The sequence below is a fragment of the Mastomys coucha genome, unplaced genomic scaffold, assembly GCF_008632895.1.
Source record: "Mastomys coucha isolate ucsf_1 unplaced genomic scaffold, UCSF_Mcou_1 pScaffold21, whole genome shotgun sequence".
In the NCBI taxonomy this organism is placed as follows: Eukaryota; Metazoa; Chordata; class Mammalia; order Rodentia; family Muridae; genus Mastomys; species Mastomys coucha.
In genome coordinates, this window is record NW_022196904.1 from 46,458,707 (window position 1) to 46,477,312 (window position 18,606).

General features: G+C 42.8%; 1 protein-coding gene across 1 annotated transcript in view; it reads right to left on the reverse strand.

The window, feature by feature from the left end:
• Positions 1 to 11,837, reverse strand: part of Nipa1 (NIPA magnesium transporter 1) — a 40,862-nt gene extending 29,025 nt beyond the window's left edge. The window contains exon 1 of the mRNA XM_031386819.1: positions 11,637 to 11,837. Coding sequence (XP_031242679.1) covers positions 11,637 to 11,796 — 160 coding nt within the window. The 5' untranslated portion in view covers positions 11,797 to 11,837. The remainder of the gene's footprint in view (positions 1 to 11,636) is intronic.
• Positions 11,838 to 18,606: the final 6,769 nt, after the last annotated feature.

An 18,606-nucleotide genomic window follows, 5' to 3' on the forward strand; every position in this document is an offset into this window, starting at 1 on the left:
TACATCAGCAAAGACCCAGTCTATATTGAATTCCCTGAGAAGAGAAATCTATCTTAAAGGCCACAGTTCTCTGGAAAATTTAAAAAGTCCTAATATTAAATTGATCCTAACAAAGCTTTACCAAGATAATCTCTAAAAATTACTAAAGCTATTGTCCATTGCCCTCATGAGACTCAGAACAAGTTCCAAACTCTCAACATGAGGCTCAGTCCCTATGACTGACAGGGAAGGACTTCCTCATAATTAAGCCTAGTATTATATCCTGAGGTCAACCAGATGCTCTACTATAAAATAAACCTAGGGCTAAAAGGGCCTACAGGAAAATGGAAACAAACTTATTCCAGCTCAAAAAGACCCGACCACAGAAATTATAACCCCTGAAGACCAGATCCTCCATAGAACCTGGAAAGAAGAACTGATGAAATTATTGGGTCCTTGATAGAAGGGGCCTTGCCAAGTGGTCCTAAGTACTCTTGTGGCTGTCAAAATTCTAGAAATCAACAGCTAGGGTCACTTTCTCCAGGATGAAATAAGTAACCTCAACCAAGAAGTCCCATATGAAGACCTGGAACCAATCAAATATCTCAAACATTCTTCAACAAAGAACAAAGGTAAGGAACACCCAGGTGACTATTCACTCGGGCTTTCTGACACAACCCCCATTCTCTGTCTATAAGAATCATGACCCTGAACCAATGCTTAAGATCTTGTATGCTCTAAGACAGATGGAATAACTTCTTCTGCTCCCCTTTCTACAGAAATAAGCCGCCTCTACTTTGCATTTTAAATAAGGTGGCCAGCTTCGTCAACTTCTCTGATTTCTGATTTTACTGTACTAGAAACAACTGCCCTTTAGAATCCTACCAATTGGCAGAGAGTAAGTGTACGTGTGTGTGTGTGTGTGTGTGTGTGTGTGTGAGTGTGTGTGTGTGTATTCTGTATATACTGCATATATGTAAGCAACCATTAACAGAAGGATAGAAATACCTGAATTACCCAGAACTCCCTCAAAGACAGCCACCATATTTCCAGGTCAGCACTAGAAAAAGATCATCAGGACCCAATTTGGCCACAAGGAGTGATTGTACAATATGTAGATAATGTTTTAATATATAGTCCTAACAGAGAAAGCACAGACCAAAATACTATTTGAATCCTAAGCTCTCTGACCTTTTGAGGCTCCCAGGTCTCCTCCTAAAAAGACCCAAATCAACCTTCTATAAGCAGAGTCTTGCCCTCTGAGAACCTCTCCTTATTATCCTGGTGAATAGTACCAGGTTTCTCTTTAATTTACTAAATTTAATTTACTAAACTCTAATGTAGTTAACTCAACTACAGATGCTTTTAAACTTACCTTAACTTTAAATTCTTACCCCTTTCCTAGCACATACCCATTCCCTACACATAATCTTCTGCTCCACTTTTTGCTCGCTCTAGACCCGGAAAAGAACACTCATTAGTAATCATTACAGCCTAAATACTTTTAATTTCTTCTGCTAAACAAGTTATTCCATTACTTTTTAATTCAGCTACATACAAATTCTGAAGACATGGGCAGAATGTTGCCAGTTTCTTTGCCTGAATGTAACACAAATTATTTCTAGCTCAGCTCCCAGGAGAGTGTATTCCCCTCTGAAACTTGATGAGCCAGGTGTCCGCGTATATTTTTCTTTCAGCATTCTGGGCTTCTAACTCATCTAAAAGGTCTAACAAAAATGACCCGTTGAGTTCTATCTTTAGCACTCTAGAACATCACTGGCCTGAAGACTCAAACTCTTCGACATTCCTCATGCATATTAGTTCTGCAGGACTAAGAACCAAATGGTCCTGTTTATCACAGAAACAGACACAAAATGGGGAAAGCTTTATTCTGACTCTCCATTTAGGAAGGGATGCAGTTCACAGAGGTAGGAAAGCATGGCAGCAGTAATTCAAGCTAACTGGTCAAACTGTGTCTTTGGTCAGAAAGCAGGGATTGGACAGAAGTGAGATCAGGGTATAACACCACAAGACATGCTCCTAGTGGCCCCTGCCAGCAAGGATCCACTTCCTAAAGGCTTCACAATATCCCCAAACAGCATCAAAAGCTGGTGACCAGGTGTCCAAACACATTAGCTGATGGGGAAATTTTAACATTCAAACCACAAGACCTTTCTAGAATGAGAACTGGCCCAGTGTTGTCAGTGGCCAGTGCAATGGTTCCATGGGCTCCCTCTTTTCTCTAGCCTGGTATTCTCATCATCAGTGACCTTCAGAGAATAAATGCTGTTAATGATTCAAAATGGTACTATTACCAAAGTCAGGAGTAAACTGGGATACCAATAGAAATAAGTAACAGGCTTTTGCTGCCCTGTAACAACGGGTTCCACTAAATTCCCAGCATTCTAGGCCTTTCTACTTTTCTCAGTAGGAGCTTTCAGTGGAACTTAGGTCACTCTTACCTTTTAAGCCAATATCATATTTACGTGCTTTTTCTTCACATGAGCATGATGACAAACTTTCCCTGAGTATAAACTCCTCTGCATCTGATACTTCCCATTCTTACAGTTGGTAAAGCCCCAGCACATATCCCAAAGAAGAGTAAAATGTATGTGCAGCTTTATACATTCACCCATCTGTGCTAGGTTCCCTACTAAGTCACTCCCCATATTCCTTCCTCCTTCTCCTCCATTGAAGGCCTACAGGGAGCCTGCATTCCCTATCTTATTCTAAAACTACTGGATTTAATCAGTTTTATCCTCAAATGTAACTGTTCCTAAAGCTGCTGGTCACGGAAGTAACACCCTCAGAATTACTTCTTCAAGCCTTACCCACCTTTCTCTTCCCATCATCTCTTCTGATTCCTATCCTCTAGCACTACACAGATTCTCTGGCCAGAACAAGACTAGGACGCCACAGAAACGAGCATTTGAGATTTTCTGTTTGTTACAAGTCATTGTCCCTAGGTGTTGTTTGTTTGTTGGTCAACTGGACACAAGATAGAATCATCTGGGAAGAGGCATCTCAACTGAGACAACACCTCCATCAGACTTCCTGTAGGCAAGTCTGTGGGGCACGTTCTTGCTTAATGACCGATGTGGGAGAGCCCAGTCCATTGTGGATGGTGCCACCTCTGGGCAGGTGGTCCTGTCTAAGAAAAGAAGCTGAGCAAGCCAGTATGCAGCATTCTTCAGTTCCTGTCTCCAGCTTTTTGTTCTGCCAGTCCTATGACCACGTTAGTTTTGGAAGGATAGTGGATAGAATTTGTAACTTTGGGCTGAGAAGGCCATTCAGAGCTTAATTGGCTGATGTGGGTGGGAGCTTGAAAGACAGAAATGTTTAAAGAGATGCACATGATCGATGGCTGGCTTTTGAAGTTTCAGAAGGAAGCAAAGACTCTCTCTAGGCCATTCATGTGATATTCTAAGAATCTGTAGTTCTATTCTGCTGGGACTGAAGAATCAGCTGTGGTTAAGTAGGCACCAGCACCACTGAGGATAATTAAGTCTAGGAATGCTTCCTCAGGGTCAGCACACAGAAGCTGTGGTCCAGAGGGAGCCAAGACTGCATTTCATACTGACAGTCAAGCCTGGTAACATAAAAGAGTCACCCAAGTGGCATTGGTTTTGAAGGCATGAAAGGGTTGTGGACAACAGCTGAGACTTGGCATTGTGTGCCATGCCTGAAATCCCTCAAGAGAAGTCAGGAGAGGGCACTGTGAAGTAGAAGATCCAGGACTGAAGTGGTCATGGAGAGAAACTGAGGCTTGGCACCATGTGGCAGGGAGCCCAGGAGAAGCTATGGGTGGAAGTACAGCCTAGCTGCAGCAGGAGATCCCAGCATTTCAAAAATGACAGTACCAGGGCTGGAGAAATGGCCCTGGTTGCTTTTCCAGAGGATCTGGGTCTAATTCCCAGACCTACAAGGCAGCTCACAGCTGTCTGTATCTGCAGTTCCAAAGAATCTGACACCCTTACACAGATATATGGTCAAGCAAAAAACATCAATGTACATAAAAAATAAATAAAATAAGCTGTTAAAAAAAAAAAGACACTACCATTCTATGACTGCCAAGGACAGCAGCAGCAGTGAGTGGAGCTGGCATAGGAAACAAACTGTCTGTGCTGCAGAGGATAGAGAGAGAGAAGTGGCCCAAGCCTTTTGGAGGAGCCCAAAGGTCTAGAATGAAGCACAGATATTGAACAATGAACTATTTACATTGTCAGAGTTTGGGTTTGCTTGGTTTGAATGTGGCTGTGTCCTGGTTATTCCCTCCTAGAGTAGAATATATTTAATTTTGCTTGTTTTTGTGAGCCCACATTTAAGAGACTTTGGGTGTTTTAGAGGAAGACTTTGAATATTCCAGAGAAACTACGAATATTTAGGAGTAGCTTTGAATGTTGAAGGTGAGTCTGAATACTCTGGGTTTGTTCCTTTGTTTTTTTGTTTTGTTTTCAAAACAGCTTCTCTGTGCAGCCCTGGCTGACATGAAACTTGTTCTGTGGACCAGGCTGGCCTCAAACCCAAGAAATCCACCTGTCTGTGCCTGCCAAAGGAAGGCTGGGATTAAAGGCATATGTGCACCACGTGCCACCACCACTCAGCTGACTCTGAATGTTTTCACGAGACTGAACTTTAAAGTGGAATTTTAAAGTTTGAAATATGTTTTATATTGTTATACAGATATTACTATAGCATCTAATACAAGAAAGAACAAGAAAGAAAAGGGTATGGCTTGACAATGAATGATATGTTTGTGAGCATCAAGTTGAGAAGGGGGTTACTGTGCTGGCTTGTTTTATGTCAACTCCACACAAGCTAAAACAATTGTGGAAGATGGAACCTCAATTAATAAAATGCTCCACCAGATTGGTCTGTAGGTAAGCCTGCAGTGCATTTTCTCAATTTCTCAGATTCCCTGCAAGAACCCTGGGAAGTTTCACTTTACTGACTGTGTAAAGAGGGAGGCTGTGTAAAGGTAAGAGGTTGCAATGAAGACCCCAGAATGTTGAAAATGCCAAGACAATGGAATATCTGCCAAAGAAAGCCACAGGCACCAGGTAGAACCTGCACAAGAGAGAAGCCACAGCTAAAGTCACTGGAGCCTAGTTCATTCTATTAAAAAGGCTCAGAAGTTCTAGGAGCTGCAGAATTTGTTATGTGGCCCATCTGATAGGAATTTTATTCTATGATCAACCTTTTCTTGCTATGTCCCTATGCCTTCCTTTTGGAAAGGGAATATTTATTCTATGCTACTGTGTGTTGGAAGTGTGTACCTTGGTTTTTATTGCATTACACTGTATACGTGTGTTAGTGTGTATGTGCTGGGTGGGACATGTGCCATAGCATGCAATGTCAGAGCACACTGTGGAGCTCTTGCTGTCCTATTTTCTTTCTTTCTTTCTTCCTTCCTTCCTTTCTTTCTTTCTTTTTAAAAATGTTTTCATATAAGATCAAAGTATAAAAATTGTCTTGAGTTTCAAAGACAGAGTAAGTACAGTTAGAAGACTATGGAGTATGCCAGGTGTGATGGCATGGGCAGGCAGAAGGTCAAAGTCAACCTTAACTTTATGTTGAGTCTGAGACAAACCATATATACATATACATATACATATACATGTATATGTATATATGGTGTGATACATATATATATATGGTGTGTGTGTGTGTGAATGAGAGTTGGGATGTCTCAAAATCAATTATTTTAAAAAGTCTACAGGAATGTTTATAGTTGGGATGCATTTTGCACACTTCGAACAGCTCCACTTCAGTACCAGTTTTCTTAGCTCCTTATCTAATTGCTGTGATAAAATATCCTAATAAATGCAACTTAAGGGAGAAAGGGTTTATTTTGGCTCCGTTTGTGGGTACAGCTCACCACAGTGGGAATCACAGCAGCAAGGAGCTTGGTTTCTTTTCTCATTACTGTGAACACACACCTGACAAGAAGCAACTTAAGGGAAAAAAAGTTTATTTTGGCCTACAGTTACCATGGTTCAATGGGATGCAGTCCCTTGTAACAAGGAATAGTACCAAGAGCAGAAGGCCAGCTGGTCATATCTCATCCAAAATCACAAGCAGAGAATAAACAAAAAAAAAAAGGCTCTACTATAAAATCTCAAGGCTTGCCCTCTTGTGGCTTACTTACTCCAGAGAGGCTCCACCTTCTAAAGGGTCCACAACCTTCCCTGTGCCCCCATCAGGTAACCAAGTGAACACATGTGACTACTGGGGGACATTTCACATTTAAACTACAACACAGCTGATACACACTCCCAAAGCAAAATAGCCACCCGCTTGTGCCCTCACTGGGACAACAGATTATCCCCTTAAACTGTGAGCCAAAATGAAACCATCCTCCCACATGATGCTTCCTGCCAGACAGGTGTTCACAGTAATAAGGAAGGTAATAATAATAACTCATCACTAAAATGCTACTGTCCTGGAAAGGCTCAGCTCTGCCCCTGTAAAACACTACTCTCTGTTCCTCTCTTACCCCGCCCTAGCTGGTAACCATTAACACACTTTTCATCTGCCCATACATTTGAACTGCTCTGAGGACCTCATAGAAAGGGCATCACACAGTAGTGTCCTTTCAGGACAGGCTTATTTCACTTTAGCAGCATGTCCTCAAGACTCATCTATGTTTTATCATATCAACATTTCCTTCCTATTAAGGGCTGAATGATACTCAGCCTTAAAAAGCCATATTTTGCCATCTGCTAAAGTTTGAATCTAGAATATTTTCCAAAGGGCCACATGCTCAAGGCTTAGTCCCCAGCTTGTAGCACAGCCGGGAGGTAGCAGAACATGTAATGCCCAGGGCTAACGGGCCATCTTAAGTCATTCAGTCATGCACTTGAAGGAGACCTTGGAACTCCGAGTCCTTCTTTTCTCCAGCTTTATCTTCCAAGCTTCTGCTTGAGGTACGTGAAATGAAACTTCCAAAATTATGAGTCAAAGTAAACATTTTCTTATTTAATCATCACAGTTATTTGTTACAGAAGCAGAAAACTCACTAGCACACCATCATCAGTTAATGGATTGAGTCACTCCCATCTGTTGGCGCTGTGAACAATGCTTTTAAAACTAAAAATGCATAATTTCTCGATTCCCTGCTTTCACTTCCTTTAGGTATGGGCATGCTATTTCAGGTCTTTGCATAATCCAAGAAGTCGAACTTCTGGGTCAAATGGTAATTCTATATTTAACACTTTGAGGAACAAACGTGCTACTTTCCAAAGCAGCTGCATCGTTTTACATCCCCACTAGCACCACATAAGGGTTTTAAATTCCCTAACTCCTTGCCAGTGCTTGTTTTAGGTTTCCTCATTGACAGTTATTCTTGTGAGTGTAAGGTAGAATTTTATCTTGGGCTTGATTTCTAAAAAGGAAATTTGAAATGATCAACCAGTTCTTCCCAGTCTGCAGCATCCAGCATAAAGTTCAGTAACTAACTAGGCTACACCCTCAGCCAGTTCTGAATAACCAGCTTTTCTGAGCCTGCTCTCCAGGCAGCCCTGGTTCCCCTTTATCACCATCCATGAACAGCCTCTCAGCAACAGCCAGCCTCGGGCCCCTTCTCTACTGCCTATCGCTATGAAAGCTATGGATACCAAGAAGAATTTGTTCTTATCAGATTCAAACAGAAAGCTGGAGCTGGCTCATGCCTACTTGCTTGAGGTAAGTGCCTTCTCAAAGACTTTCTAAAAGTCCCACCAGAGATTCTTCCTCACAAACTTGCCCAGTCCCATTACAATGTTCTTGAATACCCTGAAATAACCTTATTTTGGGGGAATATCTGGTTACTATTTAGATAGTCTTATGGTTTGGACCTTAAATATCCACCAAAGGACCATGTGCTACAAGTTTGGTTACTAGTTCATGGTGCAACTGGAAGAAAATACAATCTTCAGGAGAAAGGGCTCAGTGAAAGGAAGTTGATTATTTGGTACATACCTTTAGAGAAGTTCTTCCTCTGTCTCCCCAGCTGCCTAAGTTAACAATCACCACACGTGCCAACACCCCTAACATGCTATGCTGCCACAGGCCCAAAGCAGCAAACAGAAACTTCTAAAACTGGGAGTTAAAATAAACCTTTCCTCTTTTTAAGTTGTTTATCTCTGCTATTTCCACAGCAGCAACAAGCTAACAAAGGTTGGCACCACACATACCTTCCCACCTGCAGGTTACCTAAACTTGTGCAGGCAACCCCACTTCCACTGGGCTCCAACCCCAGACAATTGGTCCTCTATATACAAGGATTCAAACAAGTCTTTTGAAGAATATATCTGTGGAGCTACGGATATAGCTCAGCAGATAGAGTGCTGCCTAGCATGCATAAAACCTCAGTTTGAACCCCACCCCAACACTGCTTAATATGTATTGCATTATAGCTCATACTTGTAATCCTAACATGTGGGAAGTGGAGGCAGGAGGAGCAGAAGTTCAAGGTCATCTTCAGCTAGACAGCCTAGCATGCATGGTAATCTGTCTCAAAAACAAAGAAAAAGTCCATACTGAACATGTTCGAAAGTTTTCTTCTAATTATTCCCTTAAACAATAAAGTATAACAACTGTTTACATAACATTTAAAGTTTTATGGGGCTGGAGAGATGGCTCAGCGGTTGAGAGCATCAACTGCTCTTCCAGAGGTCCTGAGTTCAATTCCCAGCAACCACATGGTGGCTCACAACCATCTGTAATGGGTGCCCTCTTCTGGTGTGTCTGAAGAAAGCAATGGTGGTGTACACATACGCATAAAATAAATAAACCTTAAAAAATAATAAAGTTATACAAGTTATTAACAGATTATTCGAAGTATGAATATAAGTAAGACATACAAATAGAGGATGTCATAAGTTATATGCCATACCATATAAAGTATAAAGCAAGAGAGTTGAGCATATACAATTGTGGTCTCTTCTGCTGTCTTGAAAAAAATGTCCTGTGAAATACGAGTGAGACCTCTTGCCCAGGTCCCACTTACCTCATTCAAAGGCACAACAAAGAAGCTAGGTAGTTGAATCCTGAGCCTGTGCTTGCCCAGGACACACTCCAGCCCTCCAGGAGTCACAGAGGGCCCATTTATTGAGAAGGTCCTTTAAAGGTGAAACTAAAAACCAGTAGATCCCCAGACCTCTCCGACAAATAACTACAATATAGAATTCAGCTTCTCTGAAGTTTGGACTTTCTAGAAAACCTGTCAATATAAAGATACAGCCTTCTAAGGAAGCATAGTTACAGTGTAAGAAATCATAAGGTTTAGTCTCCTTTAACCTAAGAACTTAACTTTCCAGTTCTTATGATCACCTCTTTCTCTCCTCTTCCATTTCTGTTATTTGATGGTTATCAGTTCTGCTGGTCTCTAAGTAGGTCTGATGAAAGATTATGGGAAGATTGTTTTACTTTATTTTATGAGAGCTTAGAAGCTCAGGCTTGGATTATAGGCATGTGCCATTGTATCTGGCCTGAGAATAGATCTTAAAACTACTGTAGCTTCAGTATCTATAATAGTATATGGCATAAGAGTTTCAAAAATATCTGTTAAACAAAGTAGATTTACTAAGGCAAGACTAAATGCCTTCCACCACCACTTCAATCTAGAGCAGTTGGTGGAAGGTGAGGAAATAAAAATTAATGATTATATTTTCTCTTTATTAATTTAAAGGCATAGTAAAGACCCATGTGTGGTAGCACATACCTGTAGTCCCAGCTACTCAGGATGCTGAAGCAGGAAGATCAAGAGTTTGAGACCAGCCTGGGCTACACAGTGAGAGACTATTTCCTAAAGTACATTCATACATACATACATACATAGAATATACAGTATGTAGGTATAAATAAAAGCATCCACGATTGGTTTGGGCTTTTAAAAATATGAGACTTATGATTGGACCCAGGACTTCAAAAACAATTCTAGGTTAGTCTTTGTTTTCTAATTGAACAGTCCCTTGGAACACAAAAACTGAGCTAAAATAACACACTCTTTCTTGCTAGTCAGTTGGTTCATCTTATTAATGTATTTTTTCCTAACTAAACTCTGTACTCAAACTCCTTTGTTTTCCTCTAATGTCTGGTATGTGTCCTCTGATTCCTTCTGGCTATGAGAGTTCCTCAGATTTCATGGCCTTGGTTTGAAGACCAGTCAGGTATTTTGTATGATGTTCCTCAGCTGTTGTTCGTGTGTTTCTCTCAGGTTTATCCTGGAATCGTGGGATTTGCAAGAACATCACATAAGTAAAGTACTCATCTCACTCAATCCTATAAAAGGCACGTGTATTTTTTATTTTTTAGTGACAAAAACCACTTTTGCCCAATCTTGGTGCCTGTACAAATTGACAAACAATCCCCAACCGCAGTTGCCAGATATGTACCAGATGTGTTTGTACATTATAGACAATCTGCAGGCTTGGGAGAGCCTATCTTGTTTGACTTAGGGTTTATATTAGGACCACAATGCTTTCATTTTGATATTATTATTATTATCATTATCATTATTATTATTTTGGGTTTTTGAGACAGGGTTTCTCTGTGTAGCCCTGGCTGTCCTGGAACTCACTCTGTAGACCAGGGTGGCCTCGAACTCAGAAATTCCCCTGCCTCTGCCTCCCAAGTGCTGGGATTAAAGGCGTGCGCCACCACCGCCCAGCTTGAAATTAATTTACTTAAATAAACATTACTGAGTTTGTACTTTCACTCCAAACTGTCAGTTCCCTGTCTCTTTTCTGAAGGTTTCTGGCTACCCAGCAACTTAGTCAAACTTTCAAATGTGTTCTGGAATTGGAACTATTAAGTGTATTTACTTCTCATACACTGGCAGCCAGGTCGTTACCCCTAGAGCTCTTGAGGTTGTGGCTCCAACCACAAGCCTTTCTTGGTTTCTATGAAAGCAATGTTTACTTTCCCCTTCAAAGTATTCTGTCTCTTACATGCAGTGCCTGTCACAGGCCTCTCAACACAATGACATGGCATGGACAAAGAAGGTCTCTGTGCCTCATCCCACTTCTGTATCACTAAAGACTGGTATCTGGTGACCGGTTGACCCAGGGCATCCTCAGCAGGCCCGTTTGCATGCCTGCTTGATGTTTTCTTCACGCTTCAGACACTTCAGATGGTTGAAATGACAACCACAGGTAACTTATCTAAGGACCCCTGGGCAAAAGCAGCTGGGAAGAACAGACCTTGCAATCAAGGTGAGAGTGAGCACCTCCGTGGAGACTGTACATCCTTCGGACCCACCACACACCCTTACTTCTTCACACCACCAAGTGCTCTTCCAAGAGCACCCCAGGCCCAGTCTAAGTGAAAGGCAGGCCTGGCTCCACCCACCTCTGGATCCTATGAATAGGAAGCTCTGCCTGACAGTAGCTGAGGGAGGGCCTTTGGGCATAAGGCTCCAAAGCTGAGCACCTGTCCCGATGCTCTGCAGCGGGGTAGGGGTTGGAGGACTGGACAGGTATAGGGGCAAGATGTCCGGTGAAGAGCTCCTGAAAGAGTGAATAAGGCCTCCCCGGTAGCTGAGAATAGACAGAGAGAGACCGCGTAGGATGCGGAGGTGATGCCTGCGGGGTAGCCAGGGGAGCGGGCCCGTGCTCTGCACACAGGTACCCGCAGGCGCGTGGCGCGGACCCCGGCCCGGCCTCGGCCCGCCCTACCTCGCCTTTTAGCGCGCACAATGCCCTTCTTCTGCAGCACGAACGTGGACCCGTTCACTAGGCTCGACACCACAGCCACGCCCAGGCCGAGCGACACGGCGGCGGGGCTCGGGCCGCGCGCCCCCTCCCCGGCCGCCGCAGCCGTCGCCGCAGTCCCCATGCCGCCCGCGCCGCCCTCCGCTGCGCGTGCGCGCGCCGCGCCCCACGGGCTAGGAAAGGAGCGGCGCGGGGCGGGGCGGAGAGGGAGTCGGAGTTCGGGGTCGGACTGCAGAGTGAGCCGGGGATGGGAGCCGGGTTAGGGGGTGGATGGGAAGCGTGCGGTGGGGACAGAGGAGGAGCCGAAAGGCTTCTTTGGTCTGTGAGGACGATGAGAGATAATTCGGTAGAGCCTGCTGGTGCAGCGCCTCCGACAGAAAGCTCTGCATTACTAAGAGCCCTAGGGCGTCTGGTGGAGATGGTCAAGCTGTTCCCAGAGGAGCTCAGGTCCTCTACGAACTCAGATCTGTTCTACCAAAGAGATGCTTTCTTCTCCCTGGGAGGTCCGCTGCCTTCACTCTGGATCGTTGACCTTATGATCATACTGTAGTGTTTCATTTTAATTCTTAATAAAGTATATCAAGGTTATAGGAGAAAGTTATTTTGACTCACTTCGCCAACCCTCACTTAAGAATTGTGGGCCATTCCCACGTTTTCAAAGGCAATGCACGCTTTTTCTCTTTTATTGAGTGTTACGTAGCAATCTACTTCCGAGTTATCACACAATTATTGTTTTAATAGCTGCGTGATGTCTATGATAATATAGTGTATCAAACGGTTCATCAGATTATTAGTTGTTAGGTTGCTCCCAGTTTTTTCTATTCTTTAATCATGCTATAATGAAAACTTAATTTTAAAAAATGTTTTAGGAAGTATACGTGTCTTTTTGAAACTCTATAAAGCAGCATTAATTCTGAAGCAATATAAAACTAAACTATTTATGCATCGAAACTACTGAATGATTAGCCGGGCAGTTGTGTCGCATGCCTTTAAGCCCAGCACAAAGGGGGCAAAGGCAGACAGTTCTCTGTGAGTTCAAGGCCGGGCTGCTCAGAGCGAGTTCCAGGACAGCTAAGGCTACACAGAGAAACCCTGTCTTCAAAAACCACCACCACCAACACCCTACTAAACAAGTCTACGGTTGTTTCCTTCAGGGTGATAATCTACTCATAAAAGTCACTATTTCTGTAAGTGAGGCAAATGAAACCACTGAACTAGGGTAGTAAGAGTTTTCTGAGGGACAAACTGCCAGGCTGACTCAGAGCATAGCATCCTGGAGAGTAGCATCCTGCCAAATGAGCCTTGTCAGATTTATGGGGAAGAGACCTGCCAGACAGCCTGGGAGTTGCTGTAGGGACTTGGATCTGTTGCAGACTGAGCCAATCAGAAACTAGATGACCTCTCCCTGAGGTTCTTGACTGGTTGGGGAAGAGAAAGGGAATTTCTGACAACCAGAAATTGAGGAATGCTAAGTTTAGGTTCCTGTGTACTCAGTAATAACCTTTCTGTTTACTGGGTAAGAATCTGGCCTGGTTTGTCTTAGGATGCTGTCAGCAGCACTGACACAGGCCTGCCTTGTGACCTAACAATTTGAACCATTTTTAAATGTGCACTTCAGTGGCACTAGCTATGTTCACAGGGCACAGCTGCACTTGCCCCTCTCTTTGAAAACTTTTCCATCACTTTCATTTTTACCTCACCCCAAGCCAAGATAGACTCCAATTAGCTACTAGTGTCTGTGAATTTGCCTCTTCTTGCTTTTTCACATTATGATGAGTGTTCCTGGTGACTAGCTTATTTCTTGGAGTATATAATCATGGTTGAAACATACTGGTTGAAACATGGTTGAAACACATTTAATGACGTCATTGATTTTTTATGCCCGAGTAGTATTCAGTCATATTCATATGCAGCATTTTGTTAATTTATCTACTAAAAGACATGGGTTGTTTGCATCTCTTTTGAAAAATATTTTGAAAAAATATTTTTACATACCTGCATGTATGTGTGTGTACTAGTTGTGTTCCTGATACTTGTAGAAGTCAAAAGAGGATCCTGGTTCCCCTGGAACTAGAGTTACAGATAGTTGTCAACTGCCACGTGACTGCTGAAAACTAAACCCAGGTCCTTTGCAGGAGTAGCAAGTACTCTTTACAGTGAGCCATCTCTCAGCTCCTGCTTGAATCTTTTAACCGCTGGGAATTAAGCTGTAATGAAGATGTATAAAAGTTTGTATGAAGTGTCTGCTTTTTTAAAAAAATAATAATGTTTATTTTTACTAGTATATACTATATATACGCATGTGTATTTGTGCCTGTCCTTGAATGCAGGCACCTGCAGAGGCTGTTGGATCCCCTGGAGTTGGAGTTACAGGCTACTGTGAGCTACCATAAGTGCTGGGAACCGAACTCAGGTCTTCTGCAAGACCAAAGCATACTCTTAATTAATAAGGGATCTCTTCATCCTATTATTATTTTTAATATTACAAAGCTTATTTTTTGACCACTCAAGTGCCTATGATCCACACAGACACACATGCGTATGTATAATTAAAAGTGAAAATAATTAAAAAAAAAACCAGACACTTCATACAAACTTTTATACATCTTCATTACAGCTTAAAAGTTCACACCAGCATTCATTGTAGCTTCATTCACAGTAGTCAAAATAATATTATTTAAGCTTATTACATTTTAAATTACTTTTAAGCCAAGGGTAGTAGTATAAGTCCAGGACTCAGGAGACAATGAGAAGGCGATTTCAAGTTTTAGGTCAATGAGGCTGTCTCAAAAAGGATCTGGGGATGTAGCTTAGTATCAGAGTACTTGACTAGGCTCTAGATTACTCCTAGCACAGAAGAAAATAATAGTTCTTGAATTAAGCAATAACTCCCATGGGTAACTTCAGCAGATGAAGGCAGCAGAGCAGCAGGAAGTGAACTGTGGTAATTGGAATGAACATGGTCCCTAGTGGCTCATATGCTGGTCTCAGTTGCTAGAAATGTCTAGGATTTGGAGGCGTGGCCTTGTTGGAGGAGGTGTGTGAGGTAGTGGGATCTGAGGTTTCAAAAGGCTCTTGCCATTCCGAGTTAGCTCTCTCTGCCTTCTACCGTGGATCAAGATGTACTGTCTATCTCAGCTGTCCCTGCCCCCATGCATTTGTGCTGAAATCATGGACTCTAACCCCCTGAAGCTGTAAGCCCAACTAAACACTTAAGTTGTCTTGATCACCATTGCGTTTTGTCACAGCAACAGAAAGATAACTAAGACATATTTTTAAAAAAAAAATTTTCTTGAACCTTTAAAGTTATGTATTGCTCTAGCACCTTGCCCTGCCTATTGTCTTAAAATGTGTACATGACAACTAGTCATCATCCTGTGCAATTCCTGTTAATCGATGTAATTGTAATAACCCATTTCCTATAATCTCCTTGGTGTTTTCTTATTGCATAGTGTTTGTTTTTCATCTATAAACCCGACCTTTGAGACCATTTGGTGCCTTGGTCATATTGTCTCTTCACAGACATAAAACCCTAGTTAAGGCAACCATCCAGGGAATTCAGAGCAGGAACCTGGAGGCAGGAGCCATAGAAGAGTGCTGCATACGGATCCTATCTATGGCTTGCTTCACCTGCTTTCTTTCCTTCCTTCTTTCTTTCTTTCTTTCTTTCTTTCTTTCTTTCTTTCTTTCTTCCTTCCTTCCTTCCTTCCTTCCTTTCTTTCTTCCTTCCCTCCCTCCCTCCCTCCTTCCTTCTTTTCTTTCTTTCTTTCTTTCTTTCTTTCTTTCTTTCTTTCTTTCTTTCTTTCTTTCTTTCTTTCTTTCTTTGAGACAGAGTTCCTGTATAGCCCTGGCTGTCCTGGAACTCACTCTGTAGACCAGGCTGGCCTCGAACTCAGAAATCTGCCTGCCTCTGCCTCCCAAGTACTAGGATTAAAGGTGTGTACCACCACTGCCTGGCTCACCTGCTTTTTTTATAGCTCCTGAACCACAGACCACAGTTTATATCACTCAAAATGAACTGGGCCCTCCTACAGCAAGAAAATGCACCAAAATACCCCCCTTGGGGGGGGGTGGTGAGGTGGCTCAGCGAATAAGAACACTTAATACGGGCTGGAGAGATGGCTTAGAGGGTAAGAGCACTGACTGCTCTTCCAGAGGACCTGAGTTCAAATCCCAGCAACCACATGGTGGCTCACAACCATCTGTAATGGGATCCGATGCCCTCTTCTGGTGTGTCTGAAGAGAGCTATAATGTACTCATATACATAAAATAAATAAATCTTAAAAAAAAAAATCAAAAAACAAAGAACACTTAATGCTTTTCCGAAGGTCCTGAGTTCAAATCCCAGCAACCACATGGTGGCTCACTGTGGAGAGCCGAGCCCCAAGCGAGAGGCCTCGTAAACAAAGCCCTTATTTGGCTAAGCTACTGCTATTGGTTGCTTCTACATCTGGTGATCTATCTGCTTTTGCTACATGGCCCATTGGGATTAGCTAAGCTTGGGAGTACTCAACAGCCGGGGGTGGGCCGGGAGGCAGAGCTTAAGTAAGCTCCAGAGAGGCAGGAGGCAGAAGGCATAAGATTAGAGCAGGAGGAGAAGCAGCCAGGAGAGAGCAAGAGGGAGAAGCATTGTTAAAAGGGTCCAGGAATAAACTGCAAAAGAAAGAGCTCGTGTAGTTGCGTCTTTCTTGCTGGACGAGGAGAACCCAACAACTGGTGGCCCGTAAGGGGAAAAAGAAAAGAAAAACCTCGCAACAGTTGGAGGCCTGGACCAGGAGAAAGTAAAAGAAAAAATAACAGTTGGAGGCCTGGACAGACGGGGAAGGAAAAACCTCTTGAGAATCAGAACCTTTTGCAGTCAGGGTAAGCCGGCTGGTAAGTTCCCAGGTAAGTGGGATGATAAGGACCTCGGAAGTAGAGGCAATAAGGACCTCGGAAGTAGAGGTGATAAGGATCTCGGAAGTAGAGGCTATAAGGATCTCGGGAGTAGAGACAATAAAATAAGGTCTCGGGGTTGGAGCAATAAAGACCTCGGAAGTAGAGGCTATAAAGAGTAGTGAACTGAAAGTAAAAGAAAAGTAACAAAAAAGTAAAAGTAACAAAAATAACTGATTGTCTCAGAAAAGCAAAGATTTCACTTTGTGTTTATTTCAAAATATCACCCAAAGCCCACAGCTAGACTTCATGCTTTGATCTGAAACTTTAGAAGTCAAGCCTTCATCATCTGCATTTTCCTCTACACTCTTATCTTCAAGTCTCCCACGGAATGGTACACTGAGCTCTGAGCACTCAATGGCTTTCCCAGCTTCAAGTTTCAAATGCCCCCAAAATCCTCCCCAAAACACAAGGTTTGGTCTGTCACCAGTTACCCACTCCTAGTACCCATTTCTCTCTAAGGTTTTGTTGCTGTGATAAAACACCACTACCTAAACCAACTTGGGAAGGGAAGGGTTTTACTCAGCTTACAGTTCCACATCAGAGTCCATCAATGAAGGAAGATGGGGCAGGAACTCAAGCAGGGCAGGAATCTGGATGAAACAGAAGACGTGGAGGAGTGATGCTTTCTCTCCAAGTTTTGCTCAGTCTGCTTTCGCATAGCACCCATGACCACCCAAGGATAGTGTGGAACTGAAATGGCCTAGGGTTATGAAGGAGGGGTCAAGGGAGATTTCACCCCTGATACCTCAAACATGAAGATGGCAGGAGCTAGCCACTTCCCCCCTCCCAACCTGGCACCATAAAGCTGGTTTCCCCACCATCAAACCTAGCAGGGATTTATTACCCTGACAGTTATCAGGCTTCATTCCTTGTTTGACTTTATAAGTCCCCTGCCATCCCCCACTCCACAACCTACAGCCCCTGAGTATGTAGATGAAGTATTATCCCCCTGCTCTGGCCAATGGTACACAGCCACACAAATCTTGCCCCAGAGACCCTGACAACCTCCCTGGGGACGGACATACATCTCCCCCCAATAAATTAACTCTATCTTAGGTATCAAACTAGCCAGCATCCTACCTTTTGGAGGTATTCATTTTCTCCCATTTGCTAAGGTATGTAGCATTTAGAAAGACTATGTATTAATAGTTCCATTTTTATTTGAGGTCTTTTTCTCTTATATATATATATATATATATATGTATATATATATATATATATTCATTATCTATACTGTTCTTTTTTAAAAAGATTTATTTATTTATTTTATACATACAAGTACACACTAGCTGTACAGATAGTTGTGAGCCTTCATCTGGTTGTTGGGAACTGACTTTTAGGACCTCTGCTCGCTCTGGCCCAAAGATTTATTTATTATTATAAACAAGTACACTGTAGCTGTCTTCAAATGCACCAGAAGAGGGTGTCAGATCTCATTACGGGTGGTTGTGAGCCACCATGTGGTTGCTGGGATTTGAACTCAGGACCTTCAGAAGAGCAGTCAGTACTCTTAACTGCTGAGCCGCCTCACCAGCCCCTATACTGTTCTTTTACAGAGTTTTCCCATTTATCTTTCAATCTTTCATGTCATTACACTTTTTTGTTTTGTTTTGTTTTATTTTTCGAGACAGAGTTTCTCTGTGTAGCCCTGGCTGTCCTGGAACTCACTCTGTAGACCAGGCTGGCCTCAAACTCAGAAATCTGCCTGTCTCTGCCTCCCAAGTGCTAGGATTAAAGGCATGCGCCACCACTGCCCAGCATCATTACACTTTTTAAAGTGAATAATGGCATGGTAGTTTGTGTGAGAATGGCCCACAGGCTTTCACATAGTTGAATGTTTGGTTCCCATTTGGTGGACTGTTTAGGAAGGATTGGGAACTATGCCCTTGTTGAAGGAGGTGTGTCACTGGGGATGGGATTTCACTATACTTCCTTTGTTCTGTGGATTTAGTGTTTTCATGATACTATTATGAGGCAGGTGGTTCTTTTTTTTTT